At 35.1% G+C, this 26,694-nt stretch overlaps 1 protein-coding gene across 8 annotated transcripts in view; it reads right to left on the bottom strand.

Moving 5' to 3' along the window:
- Positions 1-26,694, bottom strand: part of SPAG16 (sperm associated antigen 16) — a 1,155,561-nt gene that overhangs the window by 1,101,049 nt on the left and 27,818 nt on the right. For all 8 annotated transcript variants that reach the window (XM_021924411.2, XM_017946898.3, XM_017946897.3 and 5 more), the window contains 2 exons: positions 19,936-20,054; positions 12,513-12,650 (listed from right to left, as the gene is read on the bottom strand). In XM_021924411.2, the coding sequence (XP_021780103.1) occupies positions 12,513-12,650; positions 19,936-20,054 (257 nt within the window). The remainder of the gene's footprint in view (positions 1-12,512; positions 12,651-19,935; positions 20,055-26,694) is intronic.

The following is a 26,694-nucleotide window of genomic DNA, read 5'->3' as shown; positions in this document are numbered from 1 at the left end:
CATCCAGGAGTTTCCATACATCTCTAAAATCTAGGCAGAGGTCACACACCTCAATTTTTGACTTCTATGCACCTGCAGGCTCAACACCACATGGAAGCTGCCAAGACTTCGGGCTTCAATCTTCTAAAGCAACAGCCTGAGCTGTACCTTGGCCCCTTTTAGTCATGGCTGGAGCAGCTGGAATGTAGGGCACCAACTCACTAGAATGCACACAGCAGAGGGACCCTAAGCCCAGCCCATAAAACTATTTTTTCCTCCTAAACCTCTGGGCTTGTGATGGCAGGGGCTGTCACAAAGGTCTCTGACATGCCCTGGAGACATTTTCCCCATTGTCTTGGTGATTAACATTCAGCTCCTCATTACTTATGCAAATTTCTGCAGCTGGCTTGAATTTCTCCACAGAAAATGGGATTTTCTTCTCTATCACATCATCAAGCTGCAAATTTTCCAAACTTTTATGCTCTATTTCCCTTTTAAAACTGAATGCCTTTAACAGCACCCAAGTCACCTCCTGAATGCTTTGATGCTTAGAAATTTCTTGTACCAGATGATAACCTAAATCATCTCTCTCAAGTGTAAAGTTCCACAAATCTCTAGGACAGGGGAAAAATACCACCAGTCTCTTTGCTAAAACGTAACAAGAGTCACCTTTGCTCCAGTTCCCAGCAAGTTCCTCATCTCCACCTGAGATCAGCTCAGCCTGGATTTCTTTGTCCATATCATTATCAGCATTTTGGGCAAAGCCATTCAACAAGTCTCTTTCCAAACTTTCCCACATTTTCCTGTCTGCTTCTGAGCTCTCCAAACTGTTCCAACCTCTGCCTGTTACCCAGTTCCAAAGTCACTTCCACATTTTCTGGTATCTTTTCAGCAATGCCCACTCTACTGGTACCAATTTACTGTACTAGTCCATTTTCACAGTGCTGATAAAGACATACCTGAGATTGGGAAGAAAAAGAGGTTTAATGGACTTACAGTTCCACTTGGCTGGGGAGGCCTCACTATCATGGTGCAAGGCAAAAAAGAGCAAATCACATCTTATATGGATGGTGGCAGGCAAAAAAAAAAGAGAGCTTGTGCAGGGAAACTCCCCTTTCTAAAACCATCAGATCTCATGAGACTTATTCACTATCAGGAGAAGAGCATGGGAAAGACCTGCCCCCATGATTCAATTACCTCCCACCAGGTCCCTCTCTCAACATGTGGGAATTCAAGACGAGATCTGGGTTGCGACACAGCCAAACCAATCAACAGGTAACCATCTTAGGCCTAATATTCTCTCACAGCAAGTAGAAGTATCCTACTTCTGAGGTAGTAGTATGAAACTCCTACAAAGACCAACTACAGATAGAAGGCAGAGTTTGGCCACAACACAGAGGACAGACAAAGAGACAGGAAAAGTCCTCATTCCTAAGGCTCAGGTACACAAGACCTCCCTAGTGAAGATGGACTAAAAAGACAGAAACTCTCTGCCATCTCCCTGAGATGGCAGACTGTTTGGCATCATCCTTACCGAGTACTAAGTGAAGAGGAGGAGAGAATTTAAGTAGAGTGAATGGAAAATAAATAAATGATTGAGTTGACACTTTGTTGTGAAAGCACAAGAACCTCACTTGAATTCTCATTTAGAAAATGATTCCATTTTCAATTAGAAGTATGGAGAAAGGCTGTGTGTAGAAGAGATCAATTGTTCTGAAAAAGGATCAATGGATCTGTTCAAATAATTTGCAAAAAGAATAATGAACAAGATCTTTGAACATTTATTTTAACCCCATATTTTTAAAAAAGAATTGTACAGAATATCCTGATAGGGCTATCAAAACAAGTTAGCTCTAAAGCATGTCAAGTTGAATCAGTTTATCTAAAAAAAATACCATATTTGTTTTAGAACAGTAGATAAAAATCCAATATTATGTCTTTATAATCAGCTAACAGATCCAGGTACTTCACTGGAGCAATGCTAGTATGATAATAATATCATATTCAATATAGGAAATTATTCATAGCAATGTGACCTTGTTAATCTACATAACCTCTGTAAATATCAAATTTAGCACCTCCACAATGGACATATAATGAGCTTCAAAGCATATTCAATTAAATATTTTAGTAAAGTGGCTTACATATTGTCTTGCACATCGAAAATACTAAATTACTCAATAAATGTTTCTGTACTCATAATCATTATCATCATTTCATAATATTACTATTTAGTATAGTAAAAGAGACACACACAATTCTTCTAAGCAGTAAATTTATCTTCCTACAAGCAGTGTGCCAGTAAGTAAATATCCTCTAATTGACCAAAAATATTAGGGTATGTGATTATTAGTAACATTGTGTATCTTTTAAAAAATGAATTTAAAATTTTGTGAATATCTATTTTGAGTATACTACATTGTCTTAATTTCAGTCACTTGAATTATGTAAATGAGCTTATTTTTATCTTATGTGAAATGTAAACCCACAACATGTTAAAAATACTTTAAGAAATAATGCTGCAAAATTTCTTAAACAGAACCATAAATGTGCAGCATTGCATCAACTCACTTTTTAAATATACATTAGAAGCCTATTTGTGCTCATCCCAGGAAACAAAGCATAGGAATTGACTGAAGTATCAGACCTTAAAGTTTTTCTGACCATTAAATTGGTTTTCAGGGACTTGCTTTCTGTTTGCACAATGAAGTCTATTCAGTAAAAAAATTTAAATTCATTTCATGGTGGTGCCTCTCCTATTATGACCTTCCTGCTGCCCATCTGCTTAATAAATGGAAAATAAAAGTTGTACTAAAGAATAAAGTTTAAAATATTCATATAAGCAACTAATATTTTAAACTATATAATATTTCCTCATCACATTAGTAGAGCATCTTTGTGTTTTAAAAAAACACAGCAAACAGACATTCTGTTTCAAGTACAACGAAGTTAAGAGTTACTCAGTGGAACATTCTATTTAAATGTGTACATCATAAAGAAAACAATTTGCACATGCTTTGTCTTAATAAAATGGTACAATGACTATCTAACTTCTCCATTTCAGGAAACCAGCACATCAAAGTCTACAATTCAATTATGCAACATTAAAGTACAGATATTCTTATAGTGCTATAAAATTACTGCCCCAAAACTCCATTTTCAATATGATATGAATATTATCTAATAGTATGCTCAAAAATATTTTGAAGTGAATATCCATGGTAAAATAATTTTATTAACTGAACAGTTTTAAGTATTTTTGAATGATCACTTAATAACGAGTTCAGTGGATTATTCTGTTACCATCTGGCAAAGTAAATCATATACACATTTTCTTGTTTACCTGCATTGGAGTAGGCCATCTTTGTCATATATTTTTCTTACGTGCACAACTGAATCAAAGTAATTTCTGATAATAGTAGTTATATAATTAGCAAATATTCCATTATCTTCAATTGTTTATAAATGAATTTATTTAACCCACTAAATTTTATATTGGAATAATTGTTAGACTGCCAAAATGGAATTCAACCAGATTAGAGAAAAATTTTCATTATCTTAGCCAAAAAAGAAAGCAGTATATCCATATCCAGAAAAAAATACCTTCTTAATTTAACAAGCAATTACTTAAACACTAAAGCATGAAATTTTGTGACCCTCATTATTATCTTTATTTTCACAGTGTTTGTTTCTGAAAGTCTAAAACTAAATGGGTCTTCACAAAAGCTGGGTACTCTTTGACCTTTTATAGAAGTAAATTTTGAAAGTGAAATAAAGGCCCCTTAGTAAATCACCTTAACTTTTCCTTAATATTAATTGTCATGTAATTATGGTTTTCTTTATGCCTATATTTTCTGGCAGATTGTAAAGGAAGTATTTCATTATTTTTAAAATGGTAGTTTTTCATCTTCCTGTTAGTAATCCCAATCAGTATTATTTTCTTCGGGGCTCTCAATAAACCCTTTCTGGTCTGCATTATATTTCCTTACTGTAAAAGCCTGGCAAAGGAAGACAATACTCAAAATGGGGAAAGACTGGTTACACTCCCAAGAAAATAATGCCTACCCCAAATAAATGCCATGAAAGGGGCGAAAATCACCAATTAACTGCTCTAAAAATTATTAAAAGCTTAACTAAAGAGCCAAAAGTTTAATAGCACACATTCACTTAAGCTCCTATTATGTAACAGGCACAGTGATAGGCCCTGGGGATATAGGGAACACAAAACATAGTCCCTATTATATGGAACTCAAAATGCAACAACAAAATATAAACATTAGATAATTAAATGTGAAGGGCATAAATTTCAAGCTCCTTCATAAATATAAAGTATTAAATATAACTTAAATGGAGAGATATGCTATGTAAATAGAAGGACAAAAACTTGTGATAGTATCAATTCTTCCCCCTCAAAAAATAGATATGCGCGCGCACACACACACACACATTTTTCCAAAATCAAGTTATATTTTCAACTTAATCCCCCTCCTATGTCACACCTACGTCACCTGTGTCTGTGGAAATTGGCAAAATTATTCTAAATGGTCAACTGATTTTCAATAAAAGTGCCAAAGATATTAAATGAGACTTAAAGATAATTTTCTCAAGAAATGGTGCCAGAACAATTATGTGTTTCTATAGTAAAGAAAATTAACTTCTAGTTTCTACCTCACACGATGCACAAAACTTAAGAACATATCCTATGCTGAAATAAAAATATATATTTTAAGGGTTTTAGAAGAAAACATAGAATTATCTGTTACCTATAGTAGAAAATGATATATTCAATAAAATGTCAAAATAAATACCATAAAAAAGATAAGCTATGCTTCATTAAAATTTAAAGTACCTGCTCAACAAAAGACACCATTAATAAATTAAAGACACAAGCCATAGACTGGGAGAAAATATTCACAATATTCTAACAAAGCACTTGTATCCAGAATATACAAAAAACTCTTACAATTCAATTACAACTGTATTCAATTACAATTCGTCATTTTTAAAGGATGAGTAGTATATCTTCAGCAAACAAGCAACATAAACATACAGAAAGCAGGATAAATGCTTTGTAGAATGCTTTTTAGAATGGTCAAAAAGCAAAAAAAAATTATGTTTAATATCATTTGTTATACAGAAAATGCATATCAAAAACACAAGATGCCACAACACAACAGTTAAAAATGACTACAATTGAAAAGATTAATAACACTCAATGTTAGTAGCTGTGTGGAGCAACTGGAATTCTCATGTATTCCTACTGAGAAAGCAAAATGGACCAACTTGAATGTGGGAATATGTACTAGCAGTTCATACAGAGTTAAACATCCATCTATCCCCCGATCCAGAATTTCCACTAAGCTTTTATAAAAAAGAAATGAAAACATATTCCTATCAAATATTTGTGCCTCAATGTTCATAGCAGTTTTATCTTTAATAACCAACTGTTGGAAATAACTAAATGGAAAAAGGATAAAAAAGTTGTAGTATGCATTATACAACAGAGTACTACTTAGCAATAAAGAGGAACAAATTACTGATACAGGCAAAAATAATACATTGTACAGACTTTATGCTGAGTATAAGATGCCAAACACAATAATATGGTGTGATTCCATTTATGAAATTCTCAAACAAAACTAATCTATAGTGAAAAATTTCTGAAAAGTGATTGCCAGGACACAGAACAACTGAGAAGGGACATGAGGAAAACTTTTGGATAGATAAAAATGTTCTACCTTGAGATAAGTGTGGAGGTTTAAGAGTTTACGTTTGTCAAATTATATAGCTAAGACATATATTTCAATGTATATAAAGCATAACAAAAAAACTGTAAAAAATATATAATAACTTGAGGTGTAGGGAATGGGTGAGAGTAAAAGAATGACAAAAGTAGAGTGTTGATTATCCTGTAGGTCTATGAGGTTCATTAGTCTATACTGTTTACTTTCTTTGAGTATATAGTAAGAAGGTAACATGAGATCTACCCTCTTAACAAATTTTTAAGTGTACAATACACTATTGTTGGTTGTAGTACAATGATACATAACAAATCTGTAGCATTCATTTTTGTTTACCTAAAACTTTATGCCCTTTGATTAGTAGTGCCCCATCTTCCTCTCCCCTCGTCCCCTGGAAACCACCATTCTACTCTTTGATTCTATAAATTTTGCCATATTAGATATCTCATATATGGGGAATCATGCAGTAATCACCCCTCTGTGACTGGCTTATATCACTTACCGTAGTGTCCTCAAGGTTCATGCATGTCCTCACACATTACAGAATTTCCCTCTTTTTAAAGGATGAGTAGTATTGCATTGCATGAATGCACCATATTTTTTTACCTATTCATCTGTCAGTGAACATTTAGGTTGTTTCTATAATTTGGCTGTTGTGAATAATGCTGTAATGAACATAGGAATGCTAATATCTGCCTGAGATCCTGGTTTCAATTTGATTCACTTCAAATAAATACTCAGGAATGGGATTTCTTGATCATATGGTAGTTTGAATTTTAATTTTTTGAGGAACCTTTATTCTGTTTTCAGTGGTGACTGTACCATTTGCATTCCCATTGGTAATGTGCAAGGGTTCCAATTCTTCCACATTCACATTAACACTTGTTATTGTTTATGTTTTTCTTCTTTTTTTGAGTCTTGCTCTGTCGCCTAGGCTGGAGTTCAGTGGCGTGATCTCAGCTCACTGCAAGCTCTGCCTCCTAGGTTCATGCCATTCTCCCGCCTCAGCCTCCCGAGTAGCTGGGACTACAGGCGCCCACCAACATGCCTGGCTAATTTTTTGTATTTTTTAGTAGAGATGGGATTTCACCGTGTTAGCCAGGATGGTCTCAATCTCCTGACCTTGTGATCTGCCCACCTTGGCCTCCCAAAGTGCTAGGATTACAGGCATGAGCCACAGAGCCTGGCCTATTGTTTTTTTCTAGTAATAGCCATCCTGAAAAGTATGAGGCAATTTCTCGTTTACTTCTGATTTGCATTTCCTTGACAATTAGTAACATTGAGCATTTTTCCAAGCAGAAGCCTGTTCACATGCTTCTGCTCAAAATTATTAGCTTCACATACCACCTGGGGGAAAAAGCAAGTTTCTAGCAAAGGCCTCTACCACTAACCCACTGATTAGAGCCACTATAGCCTCCTTGCTAATCCTCTAACAAGCCAACCTGTCTCCACCATGTGCTCTTCATACTTCCTATTTCCTCTGCCTGGAATTCCATTTTCCCAAGTTTATACTTGGCTTTTTCCCTCAGTCTCTTCAGGTTTCTGATGTGCTTCCCTGCCCCCTGTCCCACCCCTTACCAATCCTACATAAAACAGCACCTCGTCTGTCTCCTTTACGCATGTTATTTTCTTCATAGCACTTACCACTACCTAATGTAAGTTGTATTTGTCAATATTCACATGTAGTCAATGGTTATCCTAATGTACTTAAAAAGTGTCAACTGTTTGGAGTTAAGAAAAGGAAAAGAAGCCTGTCACTAAGGTAGGAGGGGCAGCACAGTATGATGTCACAGATGCTAAGCGAAGATAGGAATAAAAAACAGGATATACACATGGAAAAAAAAAGACTGCTAAATTTGGGTGTCAAACAGTTCTCTGGTGTCCAAGGCCGATTAAGAAAAAGTGAAATGGAAGCCAGATTCCAAGATGTTCAAGTTCAAGTATAATGGTGATTTTAGGAATCAATCATCCAAACAAGTTTTTTGGTTTTTTTTTTTTTTTTGCATTGCCTACACTGTGGGAAGAAGACATAACATGCTAGTTAAAATAGGCAAGAAGATCAAGCAAAAAGGTTGTAATTAATAAAACTCATAATAGTTATTTATAAACTTCAGACCAAAGTAAATCTTTTGGCATGACAACTACCAAATAAAACAAGGTTTATGAATATAGTGTCTAAACTGTGAAAGACATAATTCTAAGTGATGTTTTATAATCTTCGTTCAACCACCAAATCTCTCCAACTGTGGTCACCTGCTTTAAATGCAACTTTAGATTTCTGCATTTAAAATAACAATAGGTCTACATTTCGATAGAAAATTTATGTTCTCCTTTTCTGAGAAAAACATTCTTCCTCAATATCCAGTATGGGAAATACTTGTACTTCCAATGGAACTATAAACTTTTAATAAGATCATTTTCTCCATAAAAACATCTATACAGAAATGTTCTCAATAATTATTTCCCAACTTTATATTTTGGAAGATAGACAATCTATATTTATAGATGGCACAGAGAAAACCTGTAGTCAAAAATTGGTAATGTTGACAACAGAGAAAATGACAATTGCCTGCTTTAATTACGGCAATTCAAATGATAGTTTAGTGTGAAATATTTTCTCCTTTCATTTCTTTCTTCATGCTTCATCATTGCTGAATTTAAAAAATACTAATGATGTGATTAATAAAAACCTAGAGATGACAGCGTTTAGAGTTATTGATAATAGCTGACATTTCAAAGCACTTTGTGATTTACAAAGCTCTTTAACATAGCTTGTCTCATTTAATTATCACATTATTCCATAGAAATTAACAACATTATGCAAAATGATTCCCAGGTTAACAATAAGAAAACTGGGAGTAATTCAGCAAACTGAGTTAATAAGTAACAGAGTATTAGAAGCGAGGTATTTGAACTTTAAGATCAGTACTCTTTTCATGGCAACTTTCCCCCAGATAAATATTAATTTTATAGCTGTATCATTTATTTGATTTTTCTAGAGATACATCACTAAATGCTATTAGTATAATCAAGAATAATATATATCTGCAACCTGACTTTTTGTGTATTAAAAATTATTAGAAAAGTATTTTATATCTACAATTATTTTGCCTTAAGAAATATCTTAATCCTAAAAATATAAACATTAGCTCAAGTTCAATAAAGGGAATCTCATGTTTGTCACTACTTGCTATTTGAAAATTATCCTCAGAAGTCAAATTGAAAAACCTAGATGATTAAACACTACCATTTGGAGCAGGCTGGTAGCATGACAGACGTAGTTTGGAAAACTTTTTTCAAAACTTTATTGCAGCACTATTCACAATAGCCAAGAATGTGGAATCAACCTAAGTATCCATCAACAGAAGAATAAATAAATCAAATGTGGCACATATACACAATGGAATGTTATTAAACCATTTTTTAAAAACAGAATGAAACCCTATAATTTGCAGGAACATATATGGAACTGGAGATCATTATGTTAAGTGAAATAAGCCAGGCACAGAAAGACAAATATTGCATGTCCTTACTCACATGGGAGCTAAAATAGTTGATCTCATGGAGGTAGCAGGGAGAATGATAATTATCAGAGGCTGGGAAGTATGCGGGGGATGTAGGGTGGAAAGGGGAGATAAAGAGAAATTGGTTAATGGATACAAACAGATAGAAGGGTTAAGTTCTAGTGTTCAATATCACAGTAGGGTGACTACAGTTAACAATAATTTATCATCTATTTTAAAATAGTTAGATTTAAAATGTTCCCAACACACACAAAAAAATCATGTTTGAGGTGATCGATATCCTAAATACTCTTGATTTGATTACTACACATTATATGTAACCAAAATAACACATGTACAATTATCATATGTACAAATGTATTTGATACATATGTATCAAAATATCACATGTACAATTATCATATGTATAAATGTATGTACAATTATTAAGTATAACAAAAAAACTACTGACAAAACGGAACAAAACTTCATTCTCCATTTTCTAAGAATGTATCAGTAGAACCAGGTTATAAGGAAGCATTTTACTAAAATGTTGTGTGAAAGCACACCATGCTTAATATCCACTCAGTAAAATAAAGATTAAGCATCTAAGGATCAGGCAGCTTCCTTTCAAATCTTCCATGTCAAGTAGAGTAAAGCAAACACAAATGTTCCTTGTCTAACTTTTTCTATTTTAAGTTCTATTGAATGAGATAGATTTGAGAAACAGTCACGAACTGTTAAAATTGAAACAATAATCTGATATTTTAGTGAGACAAGATGTTTTATTTGAGTGATGCATTTTAATCCTGGCTTCTTTTAACATTAATAATCTGCATGAGTAATATGTTTTTTTATATTATTGCTATTAAACATAATATTCAATAAACGACCAGTACTTAAAAATGACTATTCAATGTCACTGGAGCTAAACTTATGGCATAAAGAGGCTGCTTTGATCTATTTAACAGAAAATTAGCAAACTCAAGCAATAATTCAAAGGAGATCAGGAACTGAAAGTGTGTCAGGCAGCACTGTGAGAAATATGCTGTATCAAATTCCCAGTGAATCCATTAGATGAATATACAAAATCATAGTGAGCATCAGGGCAAATAGTACAAAACACTTTTGAGAAATGGAACAAAGAATAGAGAGAACACTGGTTCTAGTAATATATTCTTCAGAATCATCATACACTTCTAATGTAAAATATAAAATTCTAAATGGTACATTACATCCATAGATAATACAAAATTTATATACCTTGCAAAAACATTTCTACAAGTACGGACAATACTTGAATAAATGATATCATACAAATTGTTTACTGCCATCGTTCACAAGTAAGAGCTTATTTTAAATGTTTTCTCTGCTTCTTAATGAAAAGTCGTGTTTCTTTAAACTTATCAAAAATCTTATTATGTTCCTATTAATCTAATTTGGGTTTTAATATGCCTCTTTAAGTGAGAAAGGCCCTCTTTTTAACTATATTTAATAAAAATGAATTAATAAATAAAATATGAACTCTGCTTCACATCTGGGCATTGATTTTTCCATATAACATTGCCTCAGATGAGCAGATTCACCCCAAATTAATGCATTCACATATTCTTTGTCAGAATAACACTGGCTGTTTACCTAAAACTGTTCACCAGGAATTGCATGCCTTCCATCAATTGTAGAAAGAAAGGTGTGGAGAGATTTGGCTTCTCTTCTATGAATAAATTTATGCCAGGAAATTACTAAACAAAGGTTTCCTTTCAGTAATTCTAAGTTAGAATAAAATTTATTTTCATAAAATATATTAATCATGTACTCTTGAATGAAAAAAGAACTTACAAAATATGGTATTAGTGCAGTTTATATTTAAAAGTTACTCATAAATATGCATTAATATATATGCATTGAGGAAAGTCAAGGCTGCTATTCAACAAAACGGTAAGTGGCTGGCCCTGGGTGGTGAAATTATGGATAGTTTATGTTTTCTTTTAAAAATATTTTTATTTTTATAGACTTAGGGGTAAAAGTGCAGTTGTTTTACATGGATATATTGCATAGTGATGAATCTGGGCATCTGGTGTACCAATCACCCAAGTAGTGGATATTTTACCCATCCCTTACTTTCCTCCATCTCTCCCACCTTTTAGAGTTTCCAGTATCTATTATTCCATTCTGTATGTCCATATGTACTCATTGCTTAGCTCCTACTTATAAGTGAGAATATGTGGTTTTTGACTTTCTGTTTCTAAGTCATTTCACTAAGAGTGATGGCCTCGAGTTCCATCCATGTTGCTGCAAAAGGCCTGATTTCATTCATTTTTATGGCTGAATAGTATTCCATTGTATATAAATGCCACATTTTTTATCCCATCATCTGCTGATGGACACTTAGGTTGATTCCATGACTTTGTTACTATCAATAGTGCTGCAATAAATGTAAGAGTGTGGGTGGAATTTTTATACAACTGGGTAGATACCCAGTAGTGGAATTGCTGGGCTGAGGTCAAAACCACAATGAGATAGCATCTTTCACCAGCCAGAACAGCTATTATTAAAAAGTCAAAAATAACAGATGTTGGTGAGAATGTGGAGAAAAGAGAACACTCATACATGGTTGGTGGGAATGTAAATTAGTTCAACCTGTATGGAAAACAGTATAGATAATTCTCTTTATTTTCTTAATAAACTTTATTTTTAGAGCAGTTTTAAGTTCATAGCAAAACTGATTAGAAGATACAGAGATGTCCCATACACCTCCTACTCCCACACATGCACAGCCTTCCCCATTATCAACAGCCCACAACAGACAGGTACATTTGTTAACAACTGATGAACCTACATATCATTGTCACTCAAAGTCCACAGTTTATATTATTCCTTCTGGAGAATTTTCAAATACTGAAACTCCTCTACTAGGAATAAACTAGCATTTTCCTCTCGGCTTTCTATAAATTTAATTATTATTTCAGAAATTAGTCTCTTTACAGGAGAAAATGTTATGAACCATGAAAAGACTATCAAATACATAAGGAAGTGAATGTTATATAACAAATGTACCATCTCCTAAACAACTCCCTGCATTCCCTTCTTGTTGGTAAGTTACAATTATGATAGTTCTGATCATCTGTTTAATTAATTTGGTAGTGAAGCCTCTCACATTTTTTACAACTAGAAAAATCCAGTTTTCCAAAATTAAGGCTCTGGTACATTACATATAATCAACTTCATTCAACTCTTTTTATTTAGTCCAAAAGAAAAATAAGAAAATGTCATTTAAAAAGTAACATACTCAGCTGCTTGTTTGTAGTGCTTCAAATCTTTCTTTAAATTTTTGTTCTCATTTTCCAAAAGCATAAGCTGGGTGTAGACATCTGGAACATTCCCAACAGTTCTAAGTTCAGTCACTCCTTTCTGTATTAATTCATACCTAGGATAAAATCAGACAAAAGGGTTTATGTCATTTCTTTCTGCCAAATTGGCTTAATTTATGTACAATTCAAAAAGTTAAGTCTCAGGGAGTATTATAGTAATTACTTGCAGTGTTACATTTATAAGTTAAAATGTCCAACATTCATGATATATTTTAGAATAAAATATGACTTCTAGGTACCAATGCCATCATGGTATATAAAATATAATAACAGAACATCTCCTATGTTCCAGGCACTGGTCTAGACAACAGTAAAATTGACAAAAATGTCTAAGTCCCTATTTCATGGAGTTTCCATTCTAGTGGTGAGGGTGATGAGTTCTATGAAGTTAAATAAGATGGCGAAAAGATACAGGAAGTGTGAGGTGGAAACACTGATGGCGGTGCTTGTGCTGTTTTACATAGGGTGGGCATGAATGACAAATATGACAAAGTGATACCTGAACAGAGATCTAAAGGAAATGAGGGACTATATTATGTGGATAGTTGGGAGAGAAGCAGCTAGGCCAGATGGAAAAGTAAATGCAATGGCCCTGAACCAAGGAAGTGCTTGGCAACTACAAGAAACAACAAACAGCCAGGGTACCTGGAGTGCCTGGAACTGAAGCCAACTAAGTGACCAAGGAGAGAGTGGTGAAAGATGAGTCAGGAAAACATCAGGGAGCCATGGTGAGGAAAGCAATTTTACTCTGAATCAGAAGTAAACCATAGGAAGGTTTTGAGACAAGTGACACTGACCAGATTTATGTTTTAAAGGGATTAGTCTAGCAAGCATAGAATCAGAGAGACCAGTTAGCAGGCTATTGCAATAGTCAAGGAGAGAGCATCGTGGCTTGAAGGAAGTTGGTAGCACTGGAGATTATGAGAAGTAAGTACCTTCTAGAAATGCTGTCAAGGTGGGGCCAGCAGGACTATCTGATGGATCAACTGTCAGGTGTTGGTAAATGAGAGAAGGCAGTGCGACTCCAGGGTTTTAGGCTGAGCAACAGATAGCCATTTATTTACTAAGTGGGGACAAATGCAGGAGGAGCAGAGTGGTTGGAGTAATTAAGGGATTGTTCCATTCGTGTTAAATGTAACATGCCTAGCAGACATTTAAGTGAAAATAAACATTGAGTATACACATTCAGAGTTCCGGAAAAAAGGGTGGGCAATTTGGTAATCAACATTACAGATACTATTTAAAGTCATGAGACTGAAAGAGACCAGCTAGGCAGTGAGAAATGAAAGTAAAGAAAGAAATGAAGAGGTCCTAGGAGTGAGCCATAAACACTTTACTGCTTCCAAGTTGAGGAGAAAAGAAAACACTACCAAAAAAGACTAAGCAAGAGAGGCCTGTGAAATAGAGGGAGAATCTCAGAGTTGTGCCCGGGGGCAAATGAAGAAAGTGTTCTAAAAAGGAAGAAATGAACAACAGTGACCAATGCTGCCAGGAGTCTGAAAAGAATACTGAGAATCAATCACTGAAGTTGGCACTGTGAACGTCACTATTGAAAAAAAAAAGGAAGTTTTCAATAGAGTCATGGGGACAAAAGACAAACTGAGAGGATGACTGAGAGACTAGGAAATGAGGAAGTGGCAACAAACTTTTTTCAAGGAGATATGCTCTAAAGCAGAGCATAGGGAATCAAGATGAACTTAGAAGAAGATACAAAATCTAGGGTGGTTCTTCTCTTCCTTTTTTAAAATGTGAGATATTATTGTACATCTGTATGCTTATGGGAATGACCCAGCAAAGAGGGAAAAAACTGACAATAGAGGTAAAAGAGGGATGATTACAAGAGTAGTATCCTTAAGTCAGTGAGAGGGGCTGGTATCAAGCAGACAAGATGAGAGCTGGCTTCCGGTAACATTAGAGTCTGCGAGAGAAGAGAAGACTGGAGGCCAGAGGCAGCGGGGTGGTAAAGCGGGAGGTGGGAGAGGTAGAACTTGTATTTTCTCAGTGAAATAAGAAGCAACATCAGAGAATCAATTGTAGATTGTAAATAATTACAATTTTAATCACTGTGTATGGAAATCAATAAAGTTAAAAAAAAACAATTTGAACACAGAAAAATATTTCAAGTAATAAAGTTATTAATAAATCCCTACAAAGCTTGCTCTAGATGAGCTAAATACTGGAGCTAAAAATTATAAATTATCAGTAGTTTCAAAATCATAATTTAATGTTACATATTTATAAAGTCACATATTTTGTGTGATATACGATTTTTTCTTAAAAAAAAGTGCAAGAGGACCCCCCCATAGAATATCCTGAAGATTAAGATAATTGAATCAATATTCCATCATATTTGCCACAATTTATAAAACAGGAAATAAGTATCAATTGAATCACAAATTCAGTACGTCATCTGTACTAGGAATATGATTTATACTTATCTCAGAAGAGAAGACATAGGGATTGATTGAAGTATTAGATCACAAGCTTTTTCTCACCATAAAATTGATTTTCAGCACTTTGCTTTATTTAATGTGGGAAAACCACTAGGGAAATTTTCTATGAGGAAAAAAGTGATTTAATAGTTTTTCCTCTAAATTAAATGCTATAAATAAAATAATATGTGATAAAAGAAGCACAAATCCAAATACAACATTTATTACATAGTTTATATCTCAGGATATTCAAAAATTATCAGGTAAATTTTCTGCCATCCATATAAAAATATGAAAGATGACTTTAGGCTCATTTTTAGATAATAATACAAGTAATTAGGAATCTTAATGCACAAACTACAGAAGTATACTTCTCAATAAAATCTGAATTCTCATACATAATATTTTTGTGGTTTGCTTCAGTTTGCATGTATCTGTTCTTTTGTTTTAAGAAATATCCTGACTTTTTATTTCTTTCTTCTTTTTCACTCACTCTTAAAGTAAGACTGAAAAGTGTTCAGGTGGGAAAGAAGACTGCCATAACTATTAAGAGATTTGAAATATAATTTGCTCTCAATGAAATTGCCAATAAATTATCACTAATAAAATTGCATTAATGCTCTTAATATTTACCAGGAGATCCATAAACTACTTAGAATTATGTAGAGATGGAGAATATATATGAATTTCAGGGAGAAAGTGCATAGAAATTTCATAAAATTTTGTCTACATACCAAATGCATTTAAGACCCAATGCCATAAATGATGAATATTATGACAGAATTCCAGTAAACATATAAATGGTGTCAGATGAATAAGGATTATTTTTCCCTCATGGTGGCACCCAAGGCATAGGAGGTAAAAGACAGAGGAAAGGTCATCTAGATTATAATCTCCTTATAAGAAGCCTACAGGCCGGGCGCGGTGGCTCACGCCCGTAATCCCTGCACTTTGGGAGGCCGAGGCGGGCGGATCACGAGGTCAGGAGATCGAGACCATCCTGGCTAACACGGTGAAACCCCGTCTCTACTAAAATACAAAAAATTAGCCGGGCGCGGTGGCGGGCGCCTGTGTCCCAGCTACTCGGGAGGCTGAGGCAGGAGAATGGCGCGAACCCGGGAGACGGAGCTTGCAGTGAGCCGAGATGGTGCCACTGCACTCCAGCCTGGGCGACAGAGTGAAGAACTTTTCCGCCTCATGTTTTCATATTTAGGGAAATATATTACCAACATAGACAAAATTATTTTAATTACTGTACAAACTGAGGATGTTAGAATCCCCAGCACTGTCGTGACTATCACTTAGAACCAGACAGTCCCTCTCAGGAAAAATATAGCACAGTTGAAATGTTTATTACTGGCCCCATGATTCTTCAAACCAATATAGAAAATAGGCACAAATTTGGATTCTAAATTAGTATTTTCTTAAGTCCTTTTAGTATCCAGCCAAACCAAAAGGCACCTTTATTAATTTTTTCCAAGATTCTCTTGTATAATTGCACAAAATAGCCTTGTGGTTAGGAGACTGGTCTTTAAGATCAGTATGTTCCTAGGTTGACTCTGCCACTTACTGGCTATGACTTGGTGACACTCACTGAGGAGACTTCCTAATCTCCCTATCCCCTTTCCTCATCCCTAAAATAGAAATACGGCTGTGGCTACCTGCTCGATACAGTTGTTGGGAGAAGTAAATGAAATAATGCATGAGAATATACTATATCAATAAAAATGATACAAAGTACATTTCTGAGTAATAAGCCTAAGCCTTCACCCTCTTAAATATTTTTAAATCCCTCATATTTAATAAACATGATATTTTGTTTTAAAAATTTTAATTAAATACTCACCTAAAAGGTTGCCTTAATATCATAGTACATAAATCTGTGCAGATGTATTTACAGTGGTCAAATTTATCATAATTTAACACAGCAAAAATTAGCTTTTGCTAACTTTTATGTTATGTAGAAGAGTCACTACATTCCTGTGTTTAACTTAATAATGACTGGGGAAAAAATATTCTTATGGGACATATAACTAGAAGCCAAGACCTCACCAATTGAAGAAACAGCAATAAGATTAAATTACAAAGGAACAAATATTTGCGTAGTGTTCACTGGGAGTCATTAATGTATACACAACACCACACATATTTCCTGTACATACTTGGGCAACATAAGGGCTATATCAAGGGTAATTTTAATTCTAGGCTCTGGCTTTAAAACTTAACCATCCCCAGAAAGTTGTAACTGTACTGCTCACATTTAAGTGATTAAATGTTATGATAAATTTTATTGTCTAAAAGCTGTAAAATGTATTTCATGCAAATTAATGAAATATACTCTTAATTTGCAAACTCTTCCATTATTACAAAAAAATTAAATTAGTAATTAAGTGTCATAAATAATTGTACTATTACTTTTGATAGCATTTTCATTACCACCCTACCTTCAGTGAAATGGTGCGAACAGGCCAAACTGGAGAGAACCAAGTGTTGAATAGGAAGTAAAAAGGTGAAGAAAGAAAAAAAATTTAAACTTTGTTTTCAAAACATTGGCTGGAAAGGGAAAAACGGTTTAAAAAGAAGTGGTAGTGAAAGGCAAAAAAAGAGTAGGAATATATCTTTAGGGTGAGTAGTTCTGACAATGTTAATAGGGGAACAGTCAGTGTAGGAAGACAGATGGATGACATATGCTCAGGTACAGGTACTGGAATTAGATTACCATATTTTCTCCATTTTAATTTCTTCTTTAATTTCTCACCCCTGAGAAATTATTGTTGTCCATTGATAATTCTAAAATAGGCAAACAAATAGAATTGAAGTACTGACTAAACCCGCAATGGAAATTTTTCGTGGTTCATAGAACAAATTCCTACTACATTCTGGCAACTCTTTTCTGTAAAGGGTCAGAAAATAAACTATCTCTGACAAAACTCCAAAACTATCTTTACAGGCCACATCACCCCTGTTGTGACTAATTAACTTTGCTTTTACAGAGTGAAAGTAGCCATATACAATACCTAAAGAAAGGTCATGTCTGTGTTTCAATAAGATTTTATTTTAAAAATCAGGAGGCAGGCCAGATTTGGCCCAAGGATCTTAGTTTTCTAACCCTGGATTTAAAGGATTCATTGCATTTTCCGCTTGAGGAGTGAAAGAACCTATGTCAAATTTTACTGCCCAGTGTTTTGTTTGTTTGCTTATTTTAACAAACTAACAAAGGAAAATCTCTGTTTGGTCATGTTTTGAAAGATTAAGTGAATTCATAGCAATTATATATTCTAAGTGTTTTCTCCTGTGGTAAAAATGATAAAAAATAATACATTTAATTTTCCTATAATTTTACTATGTAGAATAGGTAAAGTTTTCTAATCAAAATAAAAAATGTTTCATATGAAATAAGGTATTCAATACAATGTAATCTCATTGCAAACTGGCAGCTAGGGATAAGGATAAAATTACCTGAACCACAATATTCTAAACTCATAAAGAGATACGTTATACCAATTTTATCTTATGACTAGTATGCCTAGCTTGGGAAAACTTTAAATCCTAATACTAACACTAATCTTAGTTTCCTGAAGTTTCATCTCATGAATTCAAATTGCTAAATCTAAAAGGAAAATATGACAATAGTCACCAGATTGTTAACAGTATACTTGGATCCACACTATTCTAAGACAATCATTTTACACTTTGGACTGGCCCAACATATAAGCATCACATGTCCTAACACACATTGTTGGAAGACAGAAAGTTAAATGAATCATATTAATCTTTCACTTTATTAGCACTGTACATTAATCATCTACCTACTTTTACAAAACATACATTTTCTAGAACATTTGTAATTATATTTCTTAGGGATATTTTTATTAAAAATTATTTAAAATAATTCACACAATTTCTAAATTTAAGAGAAGTAGCATTATTTTTCTTCCACTGAACTTTGTTTTTCTTAGACTGTATTAATGAAAAATAATTCTCATAAAATTTATTAATGTTAGATGTGCAATTTAAAATAATGAAACTGATTGCTCTTACGAGAATGTTATCAGAAGATGAGAACCAAAAAAAGCAAACAATAAAAATTTATACCACAGCTGGATGAGTAAAAATTGCAAATTATCCATACATTGCAAATTTATTTAAAATTAGGAATTAGTCCTAATTATAAACATCTTTAGATATATTAATCCCCTTTTCTAGAATATGCAATAGCTATTAAAGTTCAAATATATTTTCGTATCTAATCATTTAATAAATTTATTTAAACAATGTCAGGAAATGGAAAATATGCCTGGTGACATTATTATTGTACAAAGGAATAAAGGTACAAAGGGTACACCTGCTGATTTTCATAACTAGTTATTAAAATTTTTAATTATAACAAGAAAATCTTGTGTTTAAGTGATATTCAAAATACAATTCCACTTACTTCTAAATGAAGAATATTCCTAGAAATATAATTAATCAGCTATGTGAGTAGAAAAAGACAAGCCATTACACTATAAATAAAACAAGCAAGTAAAGCAGTACTGTTTAGCATAATGTCTAAATACAGGAAATACTCTCAATAATTATTCAAAAATACTAGGAAATGTTTTCATAAAGTATCTTTGTGTTTTATAACTCCAGGAGATATTCAAGTTTCTTGATTTTTTGAAAATTACTTAAACTTAAATATTTGGGAAAGATGTTTAATAAAAATGTCTTTGCAATTGCTATTCTGGGGGGGGTGTGTGTGTGTGTGTGTGTGTGTGTGTGTGTGTGTTGTGGTTTCAGGGCTGGAGATGGGAAAAGTTTCTAGTCATTTTTCATAGGCTGAGTCATTTCAAAGTCAAGACACTTAAAAGTGTACAAGTTAAATGTTAGAATTTTAAGAGAACTATTTATCTACATAATTGTTTACCATTCAGACTGAAAGCAATCAAGAGTTCTGGTCATTCCCATTTTGATCAAGAAATTGCAGAGAAAGTCTTCTATTACTTCAGGTACTGCAGGCTTTGAAGGAAGAACTGTTTTCCGTTCCTGAAATTTAAATGTGCATTTATTTATTTTGAAAACATCAGAGCATTAATTAACGATATAGATAAGACTTCAATTCATTCATTCATCCATTCATTTTTTTTCAACAACGTTTGTTGACTGTTATATGCCAGGAACCATTAATATTTTAATTACTGGGGATAAAGCAGATGAAAGCAAACAAATCTCTATCCTCATATCTATTAGTCAAGTGGATGGAGGCAGAATATGAGTAACTAAATAAAAAACGTATACTATGATAGATGATACTAAGTACCTTGGGGTGGGGAGAAAGTAGAGGATTTAAGATAGAACCAGGTGTAGGACAAGTATTCATGTGAAGCTGGGTTGCTACGTATTTAGGGTGGTGAAGATGTCACTGATAAAACTGTTATCTTAGCATAAATCTAGACAAAGAGGCAGAATGTCTTATGTTCTGGTTTGTATCTGCATCAGTAAGTGCAAAGGCCCTGCAGCAGGAGTGTGACTGGATTGCCTAAAGGATAGTAAGAAGGTAGGTTTGCCCTTTCAATAGCACATAGCATGTTAACCAAAAAAAAGAAAAAAGAATGCATGGACCTTTTAATCCTTTTAATTATCATTTTAAAAGAAATATAATAATTTTAGTACCATGACTTTTAGAAACACTATGGAGGAAATAATTACTGACAAAAGGAGCTTACACTACTATTCCATATGGAAGTCAGTCAGTCTATCAACTAGATCAGGAGTTAGCTAACAGTTCTTACAAATAAAGTTTGTTAGAGCACAGCATGCCCATGCCCATTTGTTTACATATTATGTTTGGATGCATTTGCACTACATGAGACAGTTGACTAGTAGCCACAGAGTCCTTATGGCCCTCAAAACCTAAAGTACAAGTTGAGCAATCCCTAATCCAAAAATCCAAAATCTGAAATGCTCCAATAGCCACAAATTTTGAAGCACCAACGTGACACCACAGGTAAAAATTTCCACATGCAACTACTTAACACAAACTTTGTTTTATATACAAAATTATTTAAAATACTGTATAAAATTACCTTCAGGCTATGTGTAAAAGGTGTATATGAAACATAAATGAATTTCATGTTTAGAACTGGGTCCCAGTCCCAAGAGATCTTAGTGTATATGTGAAACTAAATAATCCAAACCTAAAGCTTTTGGAACTTTATATTTATTAAGGCTTGAGAGGAATGGGATTATGTGGCCTGAGCCACATAGCATGCAGCTGCAACTTCTGCTTTTTTGATTATAGATTAAATGTCTTCATTATTGTCCTAAAAATGATTAGGAAAGATGGAATACCACCAGAGATCAGACCCCTTTAGAACACTGCCCTTCCTTGCAAAATGTCGAAGCAATCTTCCTTGGAATGCAGCAAGCTGTAATCAATCAAATCGTTACAAACTACGTAATGACCTTGTATGGAAAATGTTGCAAACCTGTTAACTTCTGTTTCTGCCTATATAAGTGAAAACTTAACTTCCCCACTTTGGAATGCTCACTCATTCTATTGGAGACTGTGTTTCCCAGGTGGCTATCCTCAAGCTTTGCACTTGAATAATACTAAACCATATTTTCCAAATGTCATTATCATTGATACATATTTGCAAATATTCCAATATCTGAAAAAAAATCCAAAATCTGAAACACTCTGGTCCTAAGCCTTTTGGATTTGAGTATCTTTTGGATAAAAGATACTCAAACTGTATGTAGTACTCTGACAGAACATCTTAGCAGACGTAAAACTAGAAAATGAAGACATTTCAGCAATCAACAAATGAAACTGGTACAGCCATAAAAACTATCATATCATGTAAGTCAGGTACAAAATAAATCAAATAATTGGTAGTTTCCTAAAAATACCAAGGAATAGGGAATACTAATTCTATTTTACAGAATGAAGTGCTGCTCAATAAAAATAAAATTAAAAAAAAAAAAGAATCATCATCTCTTGAGTGCTGTCATTTTCTTCATATTGGCAAGAAGTCACTAATTTGTTTGCTGACCATTTGAATAAGCAGATCTATTCTCACCCACAGAAACTCAGCAGCAAGTTTTCCTTTCCCCTTCTCTTTCCCAAGCTGGTAATGGTTATATAATAGGTTACACAGAATATACAGAATGTTTACATAGAAATCCAATGAAGAAAGAGGATCTTTGCTACCCCAAAAATTCTTTCCAAAAGTGCTATATATAATTCAACACTGATGTTTATTACTGATAGCTGCTATGATATTCACAATAGTGGTGAGATGAGGTAAATTTGGGGGCTACAGAAAATCCTGACAAATGGGTAGAGTGTAAAATTACATTTGTAAAGTTCAAGCAGAATAATTTGGAAGGAGGCAGTACAAGATGGCTGAATAGAAGCCTCCGATCATTAACCCTGCAGGAACACCAAACTGAAGAAGTATTCACACAAAAAGGCAACTTCATAAGAACCAAAAATCAAGTGAGTAATCACAATACCAGGCTTTAACTTCATATCGCTGAAAGAGGCACTGAAGAAGGCAGAAAAGACAGTCTGGAGTTGCTGACACCACACCTCCCCCATAGCCTGGCAGTGGCCAAGTGGCATGGAGATAAAATCTCTGTCCTGTGGGAGGAAGACTTCAGTGACTATGGAATCTTTTACATTAGAAAATAGTGCTGCATCATCATGGCAGAAAGCAACACCAGGCAGAACTCAGCCATTACCCACAGAGGGAGCATTTAAACCAGCCTTAGCAAGAGGGGATTTGCCCATCCCAGCAGTCAGAACCTAGTTCCAGAAAGCCTCACCACCACGGGCTAAAGGGTTCTGGGGTACTAAATAAACCTGAAAGGCAGTCTACACCACAAAGACTGTAATTCTTTGGGAAATTCTGATGCTATGCTGGGCTCAGAGCCAGTGGACTTAAGGAGCACATGACTTAGTGAGATAACAGCCAGGGCAATCAAGTGAGGCTTGTGCCACACCTCCCCTGACCCCGGGCAGTGCAGCTCACAACTCCAGGAGAGACTCCTTCCTTCCACTTGAGGAGAGAAGAGTAAAGAGAACTTTGTCTTGCAATATAGATACCAGCTCAGCAACAGTAGGGTAGGGCACCAAGCAGGGTCCTGAGGCCTCCATTCTAGGCCCTAGCTCCCAGACATTTCTAGAAACTCCTTGAGCCAAAAGGGAACCCACCACCTTGAAAGGAAGAACCCAGTCCAGGCAGGATTTATGACTTGCTGACTAAAGAGTCCTTGGGTCCTAAATAATCAGCAACAGTAGCCAGGCACTACTTGCCGTGGGTCGTGAATGAGACTCAAGAGACAAGCTGGCTTCAGGTGTGAACTAGCACATACAGAGAGGTGTGGTGGCCATGGGAAGAGATTCTTTCTGCTTGAGAAAAAGAAATGAAAGAGTAAAGGAGACTTTCTTTTGCAGATTAAGTACCAGCTTGGCCCTAGTTGGGTAGAACACCAAGCGGGCCCTTTGAGGTCCCTGAATGCAGGCTTTTGCATTCAAATGGAATTTCTGGACCTGCCCTGGGCCAGAGGGCAGACTACTGTCCTGAAGGGAGAGTTCCAGGTTTGGCAGCTTCAACCACAAGCTGACTGAAGAGTCCTTGGCCCTTGAGTGAACATTGGTGGTAGCCAGGCTGTATTTGCAATGGGCCCACGCTGGTGGTAGACTTCCCTGATTGTGGAAAGGGGAGAGTGGGAAGAACTTTGTCTTGAGGGTTGGGAGCTAGTTCAGCTGCAGTAGAATACAGCACCAGGTAGATTCTTAAGATTAACAAATCAGGCACTGGCTCCTAGACAGCATCTCTGAATGCACCTAGGCTGGGTGAAACTTGCCACTCTGAAGGAAAGAACACAAGCCTGGCCACCTGCTGACTGTAGAGCCTTAGGGCCTTGAGTGAACAAAGGAGTTACCCAGGCAGTGATTTACAGTGAATGGGCCTTGGGGAAGACTCAGTGTTGTGCTGGCTTCAGGTCAGACCCAGCACAGTCTCAGTGGTAGTGACCACAGGGGTGGCTTCTATCAACCCTGCTCCAGCTCCAGGCAGCTCTACACAGAGAGGGAAACACCCATGTTTTGGGGGGAAGTAAAGGAAAAGTCTGTACCTGGTAATCTAGAGAATTCTTCCTGATCTTATCCAAGACAACTTAGCCAGTACCTCTAAAAGACTGCAAAAGCCACAACATTACTGAGATTGGAGTGACCCCTAATGAAGATACAGCAGCAGTGACCAAAAACTTAGATCACAACACCCAAGTCCCCTCAAATACCTGGAATGCCTTCCCAAGGAGGATGCGGAGCCCCGAATGTGAAGACTACAATAAAATACCTAACTCTTCAATACCTAGACAATGATGAACATCCACAAACATCCACAGCATTTCCATCCAGGAAAACATGACCTCACCAAACAAACTAAATAAGGTACCAAAGACCAATTGTGGAGAGACAGAGATGTGCAACCTTTCAGACAGATAATTTAAAATAGTTGTTTTGAGGAAACTCAAAGAAATTCAAGATACCACAGAGAAGGAATTAATAATCCTATCAGACAAATTTAATGAAGAGACTGAAAAAAATTAAAAAAGAATCAAGCAGAAATTCTGGAGTTGAAAATTCAACTGACAGCCGGGCGCGGTGGCTCAAGCCTGTAATCCCAGCACTTTGGGAGGCCGAGATGGGTGGATCACGAGGTCAGGAGATCAAGACCATGCTGGCTAACACGGTGAAACCCCGTCTCTACTAAAAAATACAAAAAATTAGCCGGGCGAGGTGGCGGGCGCCTGTGGTCCCAGCTACTCGGGAGGCTGAGGCGGGAGAATGGCGTGAACCCAGGAGGCGGAGCTTGCAGTGAGCTGAGATCCGGCCACTGCACTCCAGCCTGGGCGACAGAGCCAGACTCCGTCTCAAAAAAAAAAGAAAAAAGAAAAAAAAGAAAAAAAAAAAAAGAAAATTCAACTGACAAACTGAAGAATGCATAAAAGCCTCCTGCCAACAGAATTGACCAAGCAGAATAAAGTATTAGTGGACTTGAAGACAGGCTATTTGAAAATACAGTCAGAGAAAGAAAAAAGAGTAAAACAGAATGAAACATGCCTATGAGATCTACAAAAATAGCCTCAAAAGGGCAAATCTAAGAGTTATTGGCCTTAAAGAAAAGGTAGAGGCAGGGATGGAGTAAGAGGGAGGGAGGTTAACAGGAGGCAAACAGGAGGTAGAGAAAGACATAGGGGTAGAAAGTTTATTCAAAGGGATAACATCAGAGAACATACCAAACCTAGAAAAGATATCAGTATTCAAGTACAAGAAGATTATAGAAAACCAAGCAGATTTAATCCAAAGAAGACTACTTCAAAGCATTTAATAATCAAATTCCCAAAGGTCACTAATAAAGAAAGGATCTTAAAAGCAGCAAGAGAAAAGAAACAACATATATAGCTCCAATATGTCTGACAGCAGACTTTTCAGTGGAAACTTTACAGGATAGGAGACAATGGTATGGCATGTTTAAAGTTATGATGGAAAAAAAAAAACTTGTATCGTAAAATAGTATATCCAGTGAAATTATCCTTCAAACCTCAAATATCCATGAAGGAAAAATAAAGATTCTCCCAGGCAAACAAAAGGGAAGGGATTTTATCAACACCAGACCTGTCCTACAAGAAATACTAAAGGGAGTTCTTCAGTTTGGAAGAAAAAGATGTTAATGAACAAGAAAAAAGCATCTGAAGGTACAAAACTCACTGGTAATAGTAAGCACACAAACACAGAACATTATAACACTGTAATGGTGGTATGTAAACTACTCATACCTTAATAGAGAGACTAAAAGGTGAACTGATCAAATAAAAAGTACAACAACATCGAAATATAGGTAGTGCAATAAGATATAAATAGAAATAATAAAACCTTAAAAAGCAGAAGGATTAAGTTAAAGTGGAGACTTTTCAGTAGTTTTCTCTTTGCTTTTTTTGTTTGTTTATGTAATAAATGCTAAGTTGTCATCAGCTTAAAATAATGAGTTATCAAATAGTATTTGCAAGCTTCACGGTAACCTCAAATCAAAAAACATACAACAGATACACAAAAAATAAAAAGCAAGAAATTGAATCATACCACCAATAATCTTCACTAAATGGAAGACAGGAATTAAGAAGAAAGAGAAGACCACAGAACAACCAGAAAACAAGCAACAAAATGGCAGGTGCTTCCTCCTTACTTATCAGTAATAACACTGAATATAAATGGACTAAAACCACCTCCAATAAAAAGACATAGAGTGACTGAATGGATGAAAAATTAAGACCTAATGATCTGTTGTCTACAAGAAACACACTGCACCTCTAAAACTGAAAATAAGCAATTGAAAATAAAGGAACGGAAAAGATATTCCATGCAAATGAAAACCAAAAAGGGGCAGGAGTAGCTATACTTATATTGGACAAAAGAGATTTCAGACAAAAACTACAAAAAGAGACAAGAAAGTCATTATGTAATGATAAAGGGGCCAATTCAGCAAGAAATTATAACAGTTGTAAATATATATGCACCCAACTGTGGAGCATCCAGATATATAAAGCAAATACTATTAGAGCCAAAGAGAGAGAGATGAACCTCAATACAATAATAGCTGGAAATTTGAAGACC

This window comes from Papio anubis, chromosome 10 (genome assembly GCF_008728515.1).
Source record: "Papio anubis isolate 15944 chromosome 10, Panubis1.0, whole genome shotgun sequence".
NCBI lineage: Eukaryota > Metazoa > Chordata > Mammalia > Primates > Cercopithecidae > Papio > Papio anubis.
Note: the sequence above shows the minus strand (reverse complement) of the source record. Positions and strands in the feature narration are given on the sequence as shown.